General features: G+C 42.3%; 1 protein-coding gene across 4 annotated transcripts; it reads left to right on the forward strand.

Moving 5' to 3' along the window:
- Positions 1–21: 21 nt before the first annotated feature.
- On the forward strand, positions 22–18,163 carry LOC104148228 (lamin-B3). Of its 4 annotated transcripts, XR_011143655.1 has the most exons (13): positions 22–512; positions 4,807–4,963; positions 6,004–6,129; positions 7,069–7,239; positions 8,588–8,713; positions 8,832–9,052; positions 9,969–10,197; positions 11,117–11,224; positions 12,051–12,164; positions 12,264–12,371; positions 12,502–12,572; positions 15,464–17,733; positions 17,820–18,163. XR_011143655.1 is itself a non-coding variant. In XM_068957995.1 (12 exons), exons 1-11 carry the CDS (start codon positions 133–135, stop codon positions 12,541–12,543), a joined length of 1,782 nt encoding a protein of 593 aa, XP_068814096.1. In that variant the 5' UTR covers positions 22–132; the 3' UTR covers positions 12,544–12,572; positions 15,464–18,163. The 4 variants fall into 4 exon arrangements, 3 of the variants coding, with proteins under 3 accessions (XP_068814096.1, XP_068814097.1, XP_068814098.1); XM_068957995.1 differs by having other exon boundaries at positions 15,464–18,163; XM_068957996.1 differs by lacking the exons at positions 15,464–17,733; positions 17,820–18,163 and adding an exon at positions 14,431–15,457.
- Positions 18,164–19,580: the final 1,417 nt, after the last annotated feature.

A 19,580-nucleotide genomic window follows, 5' to 3' on the forward strand; every position in this document is an offset into this window, starting at 1 on the left:
TTTAAGCCGCCGGGGCGGGCGGCAGCTGGCGGCTATTTATACCGGGCGGCGGCGGCGGGGCTGCCCGGGCGCCTTGCGCGGGGCGGCGCTGTGCGCGGCGCGGTGGCGGCGCTGGCGGAGCGCGGAGCTGCCATGGCCACGGCTCTGTCCTCCACGCCGGCGGGCGGGGGCCGCTCCCTGGGCCGCGCCGCTGCCGCCGCCGCCGCCGCCTCGCCGCTGAGCCCGACGCGGCTGAGCCGGCTGCAGGAGAAGGAGGAGCTGCGGCAGCTCAACGACCGCCTGGCCGCCTACATCGAGCGGGTGCGGGCGCTGGAGGCCGACAAGGCGGCGCTGCAGCAGCGGCTGGCCGAGCAGGAGGCGGGCAGCGGCCGGGAGCTGGGCAGCCTGCGGCTCCGCTACGAGGCGGAGCTGGCCGACGCCCGCCGGGCGCTGGACGACATCGCCATCGAGCGGGCCGCGCTGCAGGTGGAGCTGGGCAAGATCGGCGAGGAGCACCGGCAGCTGCACAGCAGGTCGGTGCCCGGCGGCCCACCTGGGGCGCAGGCAGGGCTGGGGGCAAGAAGGGGGTAGCTGCCTGCAGCCAGCCCCCGGGTGCTGGGGAGGCAGCGGCGGGGTGGGCAGCTTGTGGCGGTGGTGTGAGCCCCCAGGTATGGCACAGGGAGGCCGGAGAGCCTCCGGTTAGGAGGAATCTGTGTGTGTGTGTGCCCTGTAACAGGGGCTGTAGGGACACCGCTGCGTGGACCTGCTCTAGCGCTGCTGGGCTGGAAGAGGCCACTGTGGAGATCCCCTGTGAGGGGAATGGGGCTCCCCCAGAGCCCCTGCTGTTGGGAGACCTTGTGAGCAGGGTGTAGGGTTGCATGAATGTATGGCTGATTGGGATTGCCACCACAGCTGTGTTCATAAACACCTGAGAAGCTGCTATGCTGGAAAGCATTTTGGAAGTTATGGGGATGAGGAAAGGAATTTCTGTATGGAGTCAGCTAACGTTTCTTAGGGGCTTATTAGCTTGGGCATTGCCTGGAGGGGACTAAGCCAAGAAGCTAGTCCTGTAAGCAGTATAGCTATATTGCATGACTGACCCTTACCTGGCCCAGGCTGGCACTGCACAGGACTTGTCCTAGTGGCTTTTCCATCCTAAGATAGGATTTAAGTGCTACTGGGATGAACTGCCTGCTGTTTCGGGCTTGACTTTCTTTCCAGTTGCCTATCCTGTGCCTGGGGTCTCCTTGTCCTCTGGTCTCCTGAGGCCTGGAACAAGGAGGTTGCTCAATGTAAGTGCAGTCAAAACTCCTGAAAGAGGAGAAAGCATCCACTTACAACATGTTTCCTTTGTGAATATATGAAACAACTAGTAGTACCACTTACCTGTACTGCCCTGTTGTACTTCTAAATCACTTAAAGATATATAGTAACTTGAATGCTAGCGCGCCCCCTAAAATTTGGTGTAAACTCGTGTCATAGAACTCTTAAGCACCAGCTTCTTCTGACTCTTCATGGCATGCAGCAAAAACTGTCTCCTCATAGATTCAATAGGACTTCAGTAACTCCTCTACTTGAGGATAAAACTTTTTTTACTCTAAGCTTCTGTTTTCAGCTGCTTAGAATGCCTTGGACTTGTCTCATTCATGCCAGGTTTTTGGCTCATAAATCTGTTTCATAAATCTAACCAGCCACTTGATTGGACAGCGAGGAGGCTAATGCCAGTTCAGGAATTTTTCTGCTGCACTTTGTGTTTGTATAACTTGGTGGCTTTGTTTATAAAGATTTAGGCTTGGCAGGTATGTAATCCTCTGGACTGATCTAACTCCTTTAAGGTAAATAGGTCTTAGAAGTGGCTAACTTTGCAGCCTATGGAAATGATACAAGTAATATGCTGCTTTCTGAAAGGACTAGAGTGGAGTCCTAATATCAATGAGTATTTGTGTCTGGGCTGTCTAACTGCAAATGTCTCAGATGACTTGGAACAAACTACTTCGAGGGTATCATGCGCTTTATATATACCCTTTAAATAACCTGGAACTCTTATAGGATGGAATGTCACCAGATAACTTTCCCAACAGTGTTAACCATTGGCTCCTACTAATCACTCTAGTAAAGAGACCTAAAGTTCAGCAACAATGAAATGTGCTTGCATTTCAGCTATCTTGTTTTTACTTCTTAAACAGTGGTAACTGGAAGTAGGCCAAAGATGTTTAGGAAGGAGGAGCTGTGGATAAGCATATCAGTTGTTTGCCTGTAGAGCCTGTGGAAGGTCAAAGCAAGTACAGTAGCACAGCAGAGAGACAGGATTGGTTTCCTTGTACACCAATGGGTACAGAGGTGCATTTTGAAGCTGAAGTATGTGCTGTAGTAAGTTGAAGCTGTAAGACTGAATTCAGTAAGTGCTGTTAATACTCCCTAGTCCTGACAAACAGGAGTTTGTTTGAACATATCTGATTTTTTTGGTTAAAAAGTTTCCTAAATTCAAAATCTCCAGGCCAAGCAAGATGGGAGAGAGATCCTGTAACATGCTAATTACCGTGTGATAGGTAATGTCTGAAAGCTATTATCACAAACAGCTAGTAGTCAATAAGCCAGATTTAGTTCTGGAATGGTTTGTGCAGATTCGAAAGTCAGCATATGCAAGGCTGAGTACTGTCACTACTTGCTGCATAATAATGCAAAGCGCTGTCCTAAATCCTAAACTTGGTTTAAAAGGGTAGTAAAAACTCTTGTCAAAGCCAGGCCTTGTTAAATAGCTATTATTAAAGATTAAATGGTTTGCCCAAGCGTTTTCTGAGAATATTTGTCAGGAAAGAGTCCAGGAAACCTGAACCTGGCTGTTAGAGGCCTGCATCAGAGTAAAATGAACCACCACCACATAGTTAAACACAGATGCTAATGGCATATCATTCTTGCACACATTTAGGTGATTGTGGAATGAAAACTTAGACTGTACAAGTAAACTACTAATACTATCAAAAGGTAGTATTATCGTATGTTTGTTAGTATCATAACCAGGTAATACTCACAATAAGCGATAGTGGTAGCACAGATTCCAAGAGGAGAGTAGAATTAATACCTAGAAAATAAAGAAATCTATAAATGGTGTAAAATCCACAATGTTATCTTGTTCATCATCATTACCCCAGCAGAAGTTACTTTTTGACTAGAATCTGAGTAAACAACTACATTTTTGGCTAGTACAGTTATTAGTACATCATGGCCACAAAAGTATGGAGACAATCCACAAATGCCTTTAGAAAGGAGGGCTGGAAAGAGAACCTTACCCAGCCCCTCTCGCCTCAGGCCCGTGTTGGAACCAAGCGTACCTGCATCCCTTCTAACGGACGTTTGTGTAACCTCTTCTGAACTCTGCGTGATGGAGACGCCAGGATATCCCCAGGCAACCTACCTCCGGGTGGAGCTACCTTTAGTTTCCTCTCCCTAACCCAAATATCCCTCCTTGCACTTTAAGCCTACAGCTTCCTGTCTCTTCCACAACAGACATGGAAAAGAGATTCCCTGCCTCTGTGCTGCAGTCTCTTATGTAGGTAGAGACTGTTATGTCTCCTGTCACTTTTCTCTTCTCTAGACTAAACAACCCGGACTTTTTTTCCAATCTTTCCCTGCTGTCCGGGCTTTCTAGAGCTGATTGCTCCTGTAGAGTGACTTTGGACTCCCTCCAACTGGTCTGCTCAGTTATCGACTGGAAAACTCATTGTATGAATTATCACAACCTAGCTGCTTGGCAGAGCAGGTTTTTTTTTTGTTTGTTTGTTTTCTTTTTTGCTAAAAGAAGTTGAAAGCATTAGTCTTTACAATCTCAAATTTGAGTTTTGAGCAGGCAGTCAGACTCTGGGTGTAGGTCAGACAACTGCAAGGATATTAAATTAGAGCAGTCTGTGAAATTACCACCCTTCCTCAGAGACGGGAGCTTGCTCTGGGGCCCAGCTGTCGTTGAGTAAAACCAGCTACCTAAACCGCGTTGGCCATCCATCCAGCCGGTACCCGAGGGCTCTGCTGCAGGCTGTCCGCACAGGGTAGCGGGAGGAAAACGACCATTTTCCACCACACCACGGGGCCTGCTTGCCCCTAGGTGGGATAGCGCCCTCCAGGGGCCAAAACTCCTCCAGCACCGTGAGCAGAAAGCTCCTGCGCTGCTGGGGGAGCGCCAGGAATAAATCCCGGCGGCCTGGAGCTGCTCACCGCCTCCAAGGGCCGACGGTGGCGAGGGGACGCTTCACCCCGCCTGCGCCTGGTGTGGCAGGGAGCAGCTCGACTGACCCGCTGCTGGGCCTGTGGTGGTCCATGGCCCCTCCCTCCTGGTGAGGGACCGCGCTGGGGCCTCTGTCGACCCCCATCCCCGGGGCTGGGGCGGCGGCGTGGTTCAACAGGCGCTTTGTGGCGGAGCTGCCGGCCACCTTCGTGCTGCGAGGGGGCGTTTGCTTCCCGGACGCCGCCTCAGTCGAGGCGGGTCACTCTGGTTTGGTGAACTGCGTGTCCGGCTCTGAGCGCGGCTGGCTGGTCCCCCTGGAGATGGCGGCCTGCGCCTCCCCTCCTCGCTCTGGTGGGTGGTCAGCGCCGCAGGGAACGGCTGGGTAAGAGTGAACTGGGGCACAACGTCTCCGTGTCTTTCCGTTTTGAAAAACGATGGTTGTCCAAGGGCTCTGTCCGATTTCCTTCTCGGAGCCCACCCTGTATTCTCGCCACAAGCGTTTCCCTTTCTTCCACTTCAGTTCTACCACGGCCCTCTGTCGTCGTAGATATGATTAAAACCGAACTGTTCCTGCCAGCTGTGACTGAGTGTAAAACTGTCCCTTGCAGGAATTCAAAGAAAGAGGCTGATTTAAACCTGGCACAGGCTCGCGTGAGGGACCTTGATGCTCAGCTGAACGCGAAGGAAGCCGACCTAGCAACAGCTCTGAGTGTGAACCGAAGTTTGGAGAACGACCTCCGAGAACTGAAGGATCAAGTAGTCACTGTAAGGCTTGCTCCTACAATTTCAACTTTGCTTTTGTTCCTGAAGGTTTGCTTGTTTTTTTTTTTTGTTTTGTTTTTTTTCCCCAAATTAGTTGGTTGGGGTTTAAAAGCAGGCAAAGAGTGTCTTCTGTGACAACTACAGGATTTGTTGAATCTTGCTGAAAGCAAATGATACTGATAATTGGTTCATTAAAATGTCCTCTTGTAAGTAGCTTTAGTTTTATTCCATGACCGTGGTATGTAGTGTTTCTTGTTCTAAAGGCAAACAGAGTTGGAATGTGTTTGTCTGCTACAGCCCCTGTAGCGTTCGCTCCCATGTCGGCAAATGGAGCATTTGATGGGCCCTGCTCCACTGTGCTTAAATCTTGGTAGAATAAATAACTACTCACTGCTTTTCTTATGGACTCTTGTGCTACTAAAATGAACTCTGATTGCTTGAATTGCTTCTCTATCAAAGTGTATTACAACAGCTAGACTCTTAGAAATGTGCTATCTTGATGCTTTAATGTGATTATTGAGAACAGCCTAGTATAGGGTTTCCAGGATGAGAACTAAAGCCTTGTATCATTAAAATAGCACACTGCCATATTGGAAGTGTCTAATAGCTTGCCAGCATAGTAAGGCTATATTTGGGGATATCACTTGCTAAATATCAAATAAGTGACATTGGAATTTAGGCAGAAGTTTAGAACACTTAGTATTGTGAAGGAGAGGAATGTATACAGATGTTGTGATTTATCGGAGGTCTGCTTCCTGGGCTTGAAATAAAACAGTAGTAAAACTTAGCTGGTGCAATTGTGGGGTCCTGTATACTTGCCCTCTGAATAATCTGCTCTACATATAATTAAATAGGATTCTTTTCGTTGCAAACAGGCTGGGTCCCAATGAATCAGGAACCTAAACAGTAGAATAACCAACTTCAGTTAAGCAGTGTGTTTTGCTTGCAGTAGGAATGAAGTTGAATGATCTGTATAAGTTGACTGCTTTCATTTGGAAAAGCTATCTCTTAATTTTAGTTACCCTGATGTCAATCTTTTCCAGCTGAAGCTCTCACTGGAGGATACCAAAAAGCATCTCCACAGTGAAATGTTGAGGAGAGTGGATCTGGAAAATCAAATGAAAACTTTGCAAGAGCAAATGACATTCCAGAAGCGCCTTCATGAAGATGTATGTTTTAGCTTATTAACAAGGATTCTTGTAGGTGTCCATGACCCCTGGATGCCCTTAAAAAGCAATGTTACATGTGCTTTATCCTTAAAAAGGTAACTAGCTGAGTCAACCTATGACAGTCCACCAACCAATAAAAACCACCTAACTAGGAAGACTTCAAGAAAGTGCACAACCTCATGTTAACTGGCATAGTACCAATAGGTATCTGGAGTATGAGATAATTTTCTCAGGCTGCACTTCTGAAGGTAACTACAATCCCAATATACTACTTTGTGTAACTGAAAGTGCAAATATTACAGTTGAAGTTAAATGATTCCAGGTGTTTGTTAGAAGCTAAAATAATCAAAGTTGAATCTCTTCTAATAAGCAACTCGTGTTCCCTACTTCCTTAACGCTTACCAAAGCTGTCTAGTAAACTTTGAGAAGTCAGTACATAGCATAGAACTAAATATTATGTAAATGTAAACAAACTTCCTTCTGACTGGAATGAATCCCAAAGCATGTGTGGTTTAAGTGATGGAGAATCTCGATTTCTAACCTAACTGCTGTTATTTCTTGAATAAAATAAGAATAGGTAAAGCAACAGTTCTTAAAGAAAACTGAAGTCTACATGCACGTCTTCTAATTAGAAGAGAAGTTAAGAAATCGGTCTAGTTCAAAGGATTAGTCTCCAAATGAGATGCGAACTACTGCATTTAGTAGTTTATCAGAGCAATGTTGGTAGTGAGGAAGCCAAGCAACCCAGCATGCCTAGATGGAAGTAGGTGACATAATGGACAAGTGTCTAAATTCTGTGACTAAAGATGAATTACCATGTACTTCATGACAAATCTGCTTCAGTGTTGAATGACTTGCTAAGCTGTTACAGTAAACCTGCAGTCTCAAATTGAGCTGTGGTGACTTGCTTATTTTCTGAGAAACTTCTTGTCCTCCTAGGAGCTCAAGGAGACAAAAAGAGTCCATGAGAGCAGGATAGCAGAAATAGAATCCGGCCGTCAGAGAGAATTTGAGAGTAAGCTCTCGGATGCTCTGCAGGGACTCAGAAAACAGCATGAAGAACAAATTCAAGGATACAAAGAGGAGCTGGAACGAACATTCAGTGCAAAAGTGAGTCTGCAGAAGATGCCAGTAAAACAATTTTAGCTCTACACCTTGCCTTGATTAAATTCATACTTACCTAAATAGCTGAGTGGAGGCCTTGTGTTCACTGCAAAACTTCTTGGCATAAATGGGAAAGGTAATCAACTCAACAGCTATTGTGGAATCTCAGAACAGTGTCAAATATTTGACAACTGCACTTTCTGTCCACAGACACACTTACAGTCCCAAATAAAATTGGTTCAAGCATTAATATGATTCCTTTGGGGAACCGAGTTAGGGATGGCTAATGTAACAAAATTGACTGTAATTCAAACTACTGAGAAATCCGAATACAATCCTGACAAATGTAGCTCCAAGGTGTGCTATGTTGGTATTAAGCAACAACAATATTACTGAATACAAGTTGATCTGCTGATTGTAGTTGTACTAAAAATATATGAAACTAAGTATTCTTACAGCTGTTGAAGAGCACTTTCAAACATGAATGCAAATACTACTTTGCAGTTGTACTGATTAAGGTGGATAGGGTGGCTATGGACAGGGCTTGATTGCATCTCTCCTGGAACAGTTCTGCCCCTTTCTTAGCATTAGCCTTACATTCAGGAAAAAAAGTAATACTTCAGGCTGATGCTCTTGTAGTTAAGATCCCAGAGAACTCTGGGCTGGTTGCAATGCATGGTATTATCTTAAGCCTTCCTTAATATTCAGTGCAGAATCATATGTGCTACTTTCTTATCAAGTAGATGTCTTAATTTTGTCTTAGTTCTTCTGACTTCCTCTGTTCTCCAGCTTACTAAATTCCTTTTGATACTTCTGCCTAGGTTTCTGCCAGACCTTCTGTGACTGCCTCTTGTAGCATGGCCCTTTATTTTGGTGCTTATTTCCTTTCTTGGAAAATCTCAAGATCAACTTGCTCTAGAAATAGCTTAGTGTTGCAGAAACTGTTTGTTCTTCCCCAATAGTTCTAAAACTAACACTTGAATAAGCACACCTGATATCATGTAGTCTCATGCTTTGACAAGCAGCTTACTACCTTATTCTCCGTTATTCTTCTGGAAAACCCATTTACTTCATACCTGTATGAAGTCTTTATGCATCTGTAACTGAAATATCCTAATCCAACACCTTTAATTACCTGATTATTGCTGACTTATCCTGACATGGCATCAAAATCATGTAAACTGCCCTGAAAAGCAATGAAAAATCTTTTGACCTGGAGTTTATTGGTATCTGCACAGTTAAGTAAAACAGAACTATTTCCAGATGTAACACAGCTGGAAATCACTTTGTTTTCCCTCCCTACTTAAAATACAAGGTCATAAGTAACTTATTACTAACAGTGACTTATCCATAGGTGGAGAATGCCCAGCTGTCTGCAGCAAGGAATAGTGACTTTGCCAATGCTGCTCGGGAGGAACTAATGGAAACAAAGCTGAGAGTTGATACTCTAACATCCCAAGTTAATCAATATCAAAGCCAGGTACTATTTACACTTGTTTATACTTAATGTTTTAGTTTAGATACCCAGTTCAAACTATTGGGCTCTTCTCTCTAATCTTCAGTTATGCTTTAACTGAATTTTTCCCCTTTAATTTTAGAATGCTGCTTTGGAGAACAGAATAAGGGAGCTACAGGAAACGCTGGATTATGATCGTGATCTCCATCGAAGACGTATGGCAGAAAAAGAGAAAGAAATGGCACAAGCCCAGCAGCAGGTACAAGCACAGTTGGAAGAATATGAGCATCTCTTAGATGTGAAACTGGCTCTAGATCTGGAAATAAATGCCTACCGAAAGATGCTGGAAGGAGAAGAACAGAGGTAGGATATGACAAGATCCTCATATGAAGACTTGCTTCATGTAAGACCGCTGTACTAATTAACTGTCTATGCTTCAGAATAGGGAGAAGGCAAGAAGTAAATGTGATTGTGTGCAATTAGTACTGTAATCTAGTTCCTAAAGCATAATCTATTGTAAATGCTCTTTATACCCCACCCTCTCCCCCCCCCCCTTAACAGTGTAGTAAGGGAAGATCAAGTAACTCATAAACCCCACCAAAAAAGGCTCAAAGCTCCACTAGACGTTCCTCCCTGGAAACGTACTGAAGCTTTGAGGAAAGTTTAATGCAACATCCTGGAGATATAAAACAGCCCTTTTCCCTCAGATTTAGGTGCTGATGCCATCTACACGGAGTAATGAATGTTGCGGGGGCAGGGGAACAGAAGACTGCTTATAGAGGTAGAGACATCCTGCACAGGTTTTAATCTCAGCCTGGCTAGCTGAGAAGTCCCTTTACCAATTGTGGAACTTTAGCATTTCAGGCTGCACACATGAATGAAATGAGGCAACTCCAACTATCCATACACTGCTTGGTGAGAACAACATGAACTCTCACTCTACATGCTAAGAAAGGTCAAGAACTTAAACTACTCTCACTAAAGAGTGTATCCATAGAGACTTTAAATGAATGTTTCTTGCAGTTGGGAATCGTTTCTTGCAGTTGGGAGTCGTTTCTTATGGACGTAAGCTTGCTCTGAACTCTAGGTCTGGGGCTGTCTTCCAGACTTAACAAGCTACTTACTGAGTTGCTCTTGCCAGTAAAAATAAAATCTTATGTTCAAGACTTTACAGAAAGCTGGGATATAAGAAGCTGTTAGGCTTGGCTATTGCAAGATGAGAGGAGGAAGAAGAAATAACATTCACTTGAATATCTATGCTTATCTGACTCCCTTCTAGGCTAAAGCTCTCACCTAGTCCATCTTCACGTGGCACTGCAACTCAAGCAACAACAAGTCAAGGGCGCCGGTTTCTGCATGGGAGAAAAAGGAAAATGAAAGAAGCAAAAATGAGAGGGCGTAGTACTGGATTTAAGACTGTTCAGCATGCTTCATCTTCTGGAAATGTATCTATTGAAGAAATTGATACCGAGGGGAAATTTGTCAGGCTTAGAAACAACTCTGATGAGGTACTCCTACTCATTCAAGTGTGCATTCCCTTCACTGCAAAGTGTATGACTCCTTGTGAATGGACTTGTGGCTTAGTGAGATGGGAGCTGGGAAGGGTGAAAAGATGAGGAAAAAACTGCCAAACTAAATACTAGATGGGACTTCTTCAGCTCACGTGACTCTGTCAAGGGAAGAGTATGCAAATTGATTTGGGTACTGCAGGGGTTTTATTCACAAAGCTGTTTGAGAGGTGCCTTTGGGGGAGTTACACTGGCTTCTATGATGCAGAAGTGTAACATCTGTAGTTATTTCTTGCCAGATCAGTCTAGCTATACTAGAAGTACTTCTTCCTTGATGAACTACATGATCTGCTTAGTAAACTAGATAATGACAGCCTCTTATTACCTAGAGGTGCTTAGAACAGCTAAAAGGTTGAGTAGGACTGGCAGTATCTAACCCATACAAAGAAGGTTTCTCTAACTAATTAGATAACTCTTCAAATGGTTTAATCTGCAAATCCTGAATTATTAGAATTAATTTTTAAAAAGCTTAAACTTGACGGGTGGCTTCACTACTTCAGCCCAAGATATTTTAAACCTTCTCCTGCCACTTCATGTATGTTGAGGCTCAACTTGTGAATGGGCATGACCAGCTTCATTTATCAGAATATCCTTGGTAAGAACATCATGATAATCCCTTCAACAGAAGGCAAGGATAGATGTGCCTAAACTTGTGGGACAGGTGGTAAGATTAACCATAAGGAAGTACTGACAGAGATCATAGGGAGGCTTTACTGGCAATTTGAAGGCAGCCTCAACATTGGTCAGACTCCTTTATGCTACACGAGTGGGATTAAATGACCCTGAATCTGGAAAGAACCTTGCTCTTCTATGATATGGTGTTGCCCTGTAATGCTGAGAGAAATGTCTTATCTCATAGGATCAACCACTGCATGGATGGGTGTTGAGACGACGGCTTGGAAGTGTCTCTGATGCAACATATAGATTCCCTTCACTGTTCACTCTTCAGGCAGGCCAAATAGTTACAGTAGGTAGCAGCTTTGTAAAATTTATTCAAGGAGCTCTGTTTTTGTTACCTTGGATGACAATAGAGATACTCAGTTCATATAACAAGAAAAGCTAAATTTATGTCTGTTAAACTTCCTTGGTATTTTAAGTGCCCAAGAACTAAAATTTTTATTTTATGTGGGCAGGCAGACGAGAAGATCCTTGCAACAACTTGACCCGAAATGCCAATTATAAATTTTCTTTATAAAAACAAAGTCTTGGAGACTTACTCCTGTGATTTGATAACAAGCTGTGCAAAGACTTTCACTGTTGCTAGCATCTCTAGTCTACTACAGCTCAGCAATGCTGGGCTTACAGTTAGTAGCACTAAGCTAAACCTTAGCTGAAAAAACTTAATCTAAGTAGGTCTAGATGGTGTTTAAAAAGCCTGACTCTACACTCTGTACTGCAAACTATCACAGGCTTACTCAAAAGAGGTCTGGTAGTGACTCCAGGTTAGAGAAGGCCATCTTGTGTACACAACTTGCTGCCATGAGTAAGTGTATAGCCATGGCTTTGCTCTGTGACCCTAATGGTATGTATGTCTGAGCAAGGCTACCTCTTAATTGGGTAGAAGCTGTTAACAGGCCTTTCTGCACTAAATGTTCTACAGTCCTAAGCTGAAAACATTGCTAGTTTATTGGTTAGTCCTAAAAAGAAGCATGAATCCTGCCATGAACCAGAGTAGTTCACTTTCTATTACTGGACGTCTTTGGGAGTGCTCGAGGTTTGCATGCATTAGAGTGAATCTGAATCCAACTATGAATAAGATTCTGAATAAGCTCATTATTTTTATCTGTCTGCAGATCTGGGGTGCAGATGCTGGTGTAAGTCCAGGTCCTAGTGATCTGGTCTGGAAGTCTCAGTCTTGGGGAACTGGGGACACCATTGGTGTTACACTCATCACAGATGATGGTGAGGTAAGTGAAGTAGTAACTAGCTATAACTTCATAATACTAAACGTTCTTGATGTGCTTAAATCTTGAGGGGGACTTGGTGATGACTCAGCTGTATTCCAGGAACTGGCAGAGAGGAAGATAATGCATGTACCCAGAGGAGAAGAAAGTGGTGAACAGGATGAGTGGGAGGAAGAAATAACTGGAAGTGAAATAGAGTTTCCATCTCAGGTAAGCTGCCCAAAGTTTAAATACATGCTATCAACAGAGTAATTTAATGGTCACTACTTGTCATTACTACATGAAAAATCCCTAAGTACTATCCACATCCTACAACTCTTACCATTTTTCTTGATGTCAGACTAAAAGAAGAAGAAAAAAGAAATGTTGTTTGGTTTCATGATAGTGATTCCTGTGAGCATCCTAAAGCAGGTGAGATTAGCGAGAGAATCATGCTTGTAATCGTGTAGAAAACTTGTGCCAGTAGTAGTGCTGCAGTCTCTTGTCCCATGTAGGATGTAGTTTGCATGGCTTTGCATCAGAACTGGAATTGATGTCTTGTTTATTCTCTGGTGATTTAATGTGATCAAATAGCAGCATTAACTGTTTGGTCTCTTATCACTAAAATAAACACTGCAGAGTACTAGCTTTAATGTCTGTTCCACCTAAACCTGTGTCTGAGCATGAATAAACTTATAATCTAACTCTTAACCCTAGAAAAGAGTGCAAACCCAAACTGGGAATAAAATATATTATTTCTGTGCAGTGAAGTGACTTATCTGATACTCTAAACAGTGTCCCTGACTTGCTCTTAAAATAACTTAAACTCGTACTGAAGAAAGCTAATATTTCCATTCAAAAATATGCAAAGAGTGAAATCGGAGGTCTGGCTGTACTGATTGCCTACGTGCTTCTGAAACTCAGACATGAGTTTGAGGCACTTCAGTGCAAGCTCACTTCCAGAAACTTTTTTCATAATTTGCACAGCAAAGTAAGTATCTCAGTCTTGCTTCACCCTTAAATATTCTCTTCAATACTGTTCAAGTGGAACTGTAGCACAGATGCAGGTCATGCTAATGGCATTGACAAACTTCAGCAGAATGAGCATGTTCTGGCTGAATTATACCCCTTTGGCTACCACTTATGTGTTGCAATGCCTCTGTGAAAGATTCTCAATAGCCCCTCCTAGCTTTTAATGGATTATTACTATTCTGAACTTCTGTCTTGAATGCTCCTACTGTGCTTTGATATACTACTAGTCAGGTATTTTTAATTGCTTAAGTATTCTAAAACAGAGCTAATATGAGTGCTTTAAATAGTTCTTAACTGAACAATTCCAGAAAAAAAGCTAGCTTTCTAAATGTGAAATCAACAGTCAGTAACAAATCTAGTTTGTGATTGTTTTGCACAAGAATGTCTGCTATGTGCAAATATGTCCTTATCTCACTGCAGGTATAAGGAGTTTAGATGCTTAAACCATGATAAGGGGGATAATGCAGGTATGCATTCACCACCCCCATGCTTTCTGCTTCCCTCCTTTCCAAAAAGGTGGGGAGAACCTTCTTCATTTGGAAATAAGATAGCAAAATATAAGCCCTTAACTGCACGTACTCTGCAGCTGAGTCTCTATCTAAAGGCTACTTGCAGGGGAAAAAAATATACGAAATCGTAAGAACAGCATAAATGATTTTTAGAATGACTACCCATTTTCTGATGCGCTTGGCTGACCAGCTTATTAGTCTGAAAAGGTGATGTCCTCAATACTCTGAGAGAGCCCACAGCTTAGTTCAACTTAGTATATTTTTTTTCTAAAAACTATTCCAATTTAGTAAATAAAACTAGGGTTAAAGTGCTTGAGCTGAAGACAGTTGTTCTTCAGCAGTCACTTGACAGCAAGTCATTGTTATGCAACAGCAGCAATCAAGTTTTGCGCAAGCAATGTGAAAGGAAAGATCTGAAAACTGGCATTTGACTCCCATCAGGTACTGAGATTCAGTAGCTTTACAGCTCAAACAAGACAGCTTTAGGGGAGGGGGCAGCAGACCTGACTAAGTGCTGGCTTGCAGTCCTGAACTACTGTGCAATCAGACCCAATCTTGTCATTCATATTACCCTAACCTGAGGAAGGGAAACTGAGCATTATTGGAATGAGACAGGCTAGAAGACCAATTATCCACTCAAGATCTTAGTTCTGATTCATATAATACTTCAGCCTATTCAATAATTACTGTACTTGACTCTCGAGCTGATTTGTTTCTGACCTAAAATAGCCCCATGCTTCCCTCACTAGCACAAACTGAAGGTACCAAGTGCAAGCGGATGCCTGGCTAAAGTCTTATTCTGTCCCTTCTGCTGATACAGTTTGAAGAGCTACCACAGCTCTTGCTGTGTCTAGTATAAGAATACCATCTGGCTTAAAGGGTGTTCGTTGAAGTTTCCTGACCATATGCGCATTCTTGTAACATCTCAGTAACACTGAAGGTAGGTGAGACCCTTCATTAATAGGCTGATGAGGAAGGCTGTGTAATGCTGTTCTGGCCTCCAGGCTCATAAGGCACAGCACACACCACAATGGCTGGGGTAACACCAGCAGAAGCTTTAGGCTTATAAAAAGGCTTAGTAGCTAAGAGCTTTTTCATCCTCAGAATAAGACCTCTCTAATTTCCTAAAGGTTCCGTATTTGAGTTGACTAATGACAATGCTTGTTTTGCAATTGCTGATGGAAAGCTAGAGTGATAGCGGGTTACATTTTTAGTCTGTTTTATCAGCAGCTTTACAATACAATTGTGAGCCACTTATAGAAAGAATCCATTCTAATACTCCCAGCAATGTTAATGACCCTCCTCCTGTCTGCTGAATTCCAGGCAAATTCTTCTTATTACTACCTGTATGCTTCTGCCACACCCATAATACAAAAATGAAGGCAACTTAGTCAAAAACATAGTTCAGTTATTGCAAGGGTTAGCATGAGTCTGAGCTAGCATGAATCTGCATGCCAGAAAACTTTGAAGCCTCAGAAATGAGGTACTGATAGCTTGATAGCCTTTCATTAAGAAGGGAATGATTCATGTATTGCATGGACTCAAATTCTGAAAAGTGTTTCTTTTCATCTCCCCCATACCTTTAAAGTTAGTAGTATCCTGCCTCTCTTGAAAACCTGTTTTGCTTTATTAATAACTAAATCTGTAGAATACTGTAAGACAATAAATTATCAGAGGATTGAGTAGGTAGACTATTTTCTCTTTAATCAGCTTGCACTGCAATAACATACTAAGTTTGTATGGCTGATAGGTAGTTAATGCCTTGGTGTTTCATTTCTGCAGCAAAATGAGGACCCTAGCTGTTCTATCATGTAATGAAGACAAGGTGATGATCGCCTAAAAATGCATCTCAGCCCAAAGTGACACTTTGGACTACATGTGTTCTGGTATCCTCTGAAATATCTGAAACTTGGAATTCACATCTCCCACCTGATGCGTGTGTAAGAAGTGTTGTCCTTAATGTGAGACTTCCTACCTTTTGACACTGGACCTGGTCTTGGATTCCACCATTTAAAGAGCAGCAAAGTACAAGATCCTTACAAAATTTTTTTTTGCTCTAAATAAGAACATAAGGATCTAGTTTCTATGACCTGCTGAAACATGGGAGAACATAGTTTACAATGCTTAATGTTAGTTGTGTTCCAAAACAATGATAAATACTTAAGAGTGAACATGAGGCTGCCTCAGCTTTCTGAATAGTCTGACATGGGGTTTGCATGGGTCTTGCACCTTGAGCAAGTCAGAACTTGGCTGGGGAAAAGCATTACCCTAAAGGGTGCTGAGTGTCTGAAACGTTTCCTGTTCAGATCCTGATATTGAAACATGAAACTGGTCTAGATTGCTTGTTAGAACTTTCTAGTGTTTAAACTTTTAAAATTAAAAGCAACTTGTAAAATGTTTTTTACTTGCTTGGTATTAAATGTACTGTTTCTGTGTTCTAGCACCTGGAAATCTACAGACTTCAGTATTTGATATTCCTAGATATAGAACAGCACAGCATAGCTCTTATTTCAAATTTTTTGGAACCTTAAACAGCTGTATCCTATAAATGTGTGTGTGTTGGGGGGAAGCATCTCATTCCAACAGATAAGGTACTCTAACTAGCGATATTAGCACTCTGAATGGTGCCGACAAGCCAGCCTCTTAGGGGGATAGAAGAAACATTCTGAAACAAAGAGCAAGGCTAGAAAGCACCAACTATAATGAAAGATGCATCAAAAATACCTGCTCTTAAAAGTTCCTGTGCCCTAAATATCTGACATAAATAAGGGGAAGTGCAGTCTGCGGTACTGCTTTTGTGTACATATCACCTGACAGATGGGGAATACTCTCTTGGCCAGTAGGTAAATTACTGTAACTTTAATGGCTTTGCTGTCCACACAGAGAGGCCTATGTAACCCTTGGAAACAGGCAGTCATCCTTTATAGCCATTATTCCTTGCCTTCCCCCTGCAAAGGCCTACCTGGTTGCTGTATGGTGGAGAAATACCCATTTCTCTTTAAGAACATGAAGGGAGGGAAGCAGCTGCTATTGCAGACCTCATCAAATACTAGAATACTTTCTGACCTTCACTCTTTCCTTGCCAGTCTTCAGTGTTACAGTACAACTGAATTTAAGATCTGTTCTGTGTTAGGATGCAGTTCTTAACGTGAGGCTTGCCTTAGACTGGCTTAAATTCACTTAAATCAAGCTATTTAATAATTGAAGTTTTAAGGTATTTCAACCAAATGTTGGCTGAACACTTGTGATTTAGCAGATCTGAATTCTTGTTGTACCTCATGGCCTAAATTTAAATAGATGCTGCTATAACCTTGCTATATTTATCTTGATCTGTTAAACTTTTTTATTATTAAAGATTTTGTGTATATAACCAGCCTTTGAGTTTAATATTTTTAGGTTAAAAACAAAGTTACTTATTGGCAATAGTCACTGTTAATTATTGGTATTAGCAAAGTGCTTCAAAAGACTGAAGCAATAAAAGTGACATGTGTGTGAAAGATTTCCTGCAGATTGAAGAAGCCTTCAACAATAGACCAAGCTGCCCTGTTTACATAGCTAATAAAGCTGAACTGTACTGAACTTGATGTAAGAGGAGTCCTTAGTAATTTAGATCAGGTTTCTTTGCAGAACACAAGGGAAGGATGATGTGCATTGACAAACAAGTGAAAGAGGTTTGAACTACTGCAAAGGTCTTAATGTGAAATAGCTGCTGCAGACCACTGGTTGGTAACACCATCAACAGCCTAGGAAACAAGATCTACAAGAAGCTCATGAACATCTTAGCACTCGCCCTTAAGAACATACACAGTAAAGAACTTCTCTGATATTTGCAATGGATCTTACTGTGCAAGTTGTCCACCTAGCAGCAAAGGGAAGGAAAAGGATGGTTGGCTTCCTGTCACCTCTACACATTACCCTATTCAACAACAGTATAGCTATCTTCTGACTTCTTACTTCTAGCTCACTTTTCCACAGCTATTTCTGTTGGATGAGACATGTATTGCAGCTGATCAGGAGCTCTGTACTAAATGGCCAGCTGCCTAGGGCCAAGTGTAAGGAGAATTCAAATTTTTTTATGCATGTATGTGATGTGTGTGTATGTAAATGTATTTTTATATATATAAATTCTCTCCTCTAGGGAATTCTGGCCAGACAGATGAGATCTTGGTGTCTGTTTTCTTGCCTGCTATGGAAATGTAAGACAGACCTCTGATAAAGAAGAAAAAAATTCAAAAGGAAAAGCCAAATGTTTTGGCAACTACCAGGTGTGTCACAGAACACTGTTTCAAAAGGCCTGAGCAGAAGTAAAATGCTAGTGCTGCTTAAACAGTAGGCTTTTTTTACTGTGTATCTTGTCAAAGAGGCTGTAAGCTTTGGTTATGACAGTCTACCTCTCTTTCACTGCTTGTACTCTATGTTATGGATTATTAGGGGTATATGATAATTCTCAAATTCATTAGTATATCACTGCAGTGTACCAAATGAGAAGCCATTTAATGTGTTGCTATCTATCTATTCCATATGTGGCTGTGCTTTATATTTTTTTCTGTACCTAGATTTCTTCTTACTCTACTCTTAAATGAAAAGGGTAGTCAATGCAAGGCTGTTGTTTTATAAAGAATTTTTTTGACAACTTTAGAAACCCAAGCTATTACTTTGGGTGATTGTTCTCTTTCCTCTTCCCTAGCTATTGCTTATTTACTTAAGCAACAACTAGGTGCCTAACTGTGGTTCACAACAGATTCACTTATTGCCTGGTGGCACTTTTTTTTTCCCCTACACTCCCAGAAGATATGCATGTTTAAGCATATAGTCCTGCTGCTTCCCCTACCCAAAAGCTTGTGAGTGTGGGATCTCTAAGGCCAAGTAGTTTAGCAGTTACATAACAGACTGTGAATCCCAAATGTTTAAACTTTGAAAGTTGCCATGCACACTTTGTATTCAGAATATCACAGTTAGTTTCATTCAAAAACTTGGCCAGGACAAGTTGTGTTCTATAGTGCTGCTCTAATAACTACTAGGTACTCACCTATCAAGCTGGAAAAGGTCTTCTAAACTTCCTTCTTTGCAAGAGCAGGTCCAAATTCAGAGCTCCTGTGGTCCTAACTACCACACTGTAGGCAAAGCTGCAAAGAATAACCCTCTGCTTCTCTTGTGACCACTGTGCGAGCAGGAGCCTTCCTAGCACTCCAGCCCAGAGATGAGGGAAAGTGGGAAACCTGAGTTTTGAGAGGCAGTTAGGGCCTATTTATGCTTCTTCCATGCAAAAGTAACTGCACCTTCCCTAGAGATTGCAGTTTCTGTTGGGCTACCAAACCCAATAGAGCTCGCCACTTTGAAGCTAGATTCAAGCCAGTTTGCCCATGCAGTGTTCAGTTCCTTTCTCATCACTCTCTTCTGTCTTATCCAGAGACTAACTGGTGAAAGAGCATGTTCCTCTGGCGTTGCTGAATTTTTTAGTTGTTACTCTGTCCATGTTTACTGAGCAAGGCAGGAGAAGGCTAACAGAGAAACAAATGAATTTTCTCTTCATTTTGATAGTACTTAAGAAGCCTGAGTCTCTGTCTGTCTTGATTTTGAAACATGTTTTTGCATGTTTTTAGCTATGGCATTTGCATCTTTTTCCTTCACCTATTATCTTCTCTTCTTTCTTCTTCTTCTCCATCCCTTTCAAAAAAAAAAAAAAGTAAAAGTGTATTGACTTTTCATTTGTTTGCAACAATCACTAGCGATACTCACCCATTTATCTAATAGAGATTATGCAAACTCTGCAGCGCTAGGACCAGTTTGCACTTAGTTCAAATGTTTTTTAACTCTTCTGCTGTAAGAAAAATGTTAAGACATTATGAACACTATGCAGTCAGTGGGGAGAAAGCAAGATTATTAAAATTCCATTGGC

The sequence above is a fragment of the Struthio camelus genome, chromosome 12 (assembly GCF_040807025.1).
Source record: "Struthio camelus isolate bStrCam1 chromosome 12, bStrCam1.hap1, whole genome shotgun sequence".
NCBI classification, from domain to species: domain Eukaryota; kingdom Metazoa; phylum Chordata; class Aves; order Struthioniformes; family Struthionidae; genus Struthio; species Struthio camelus.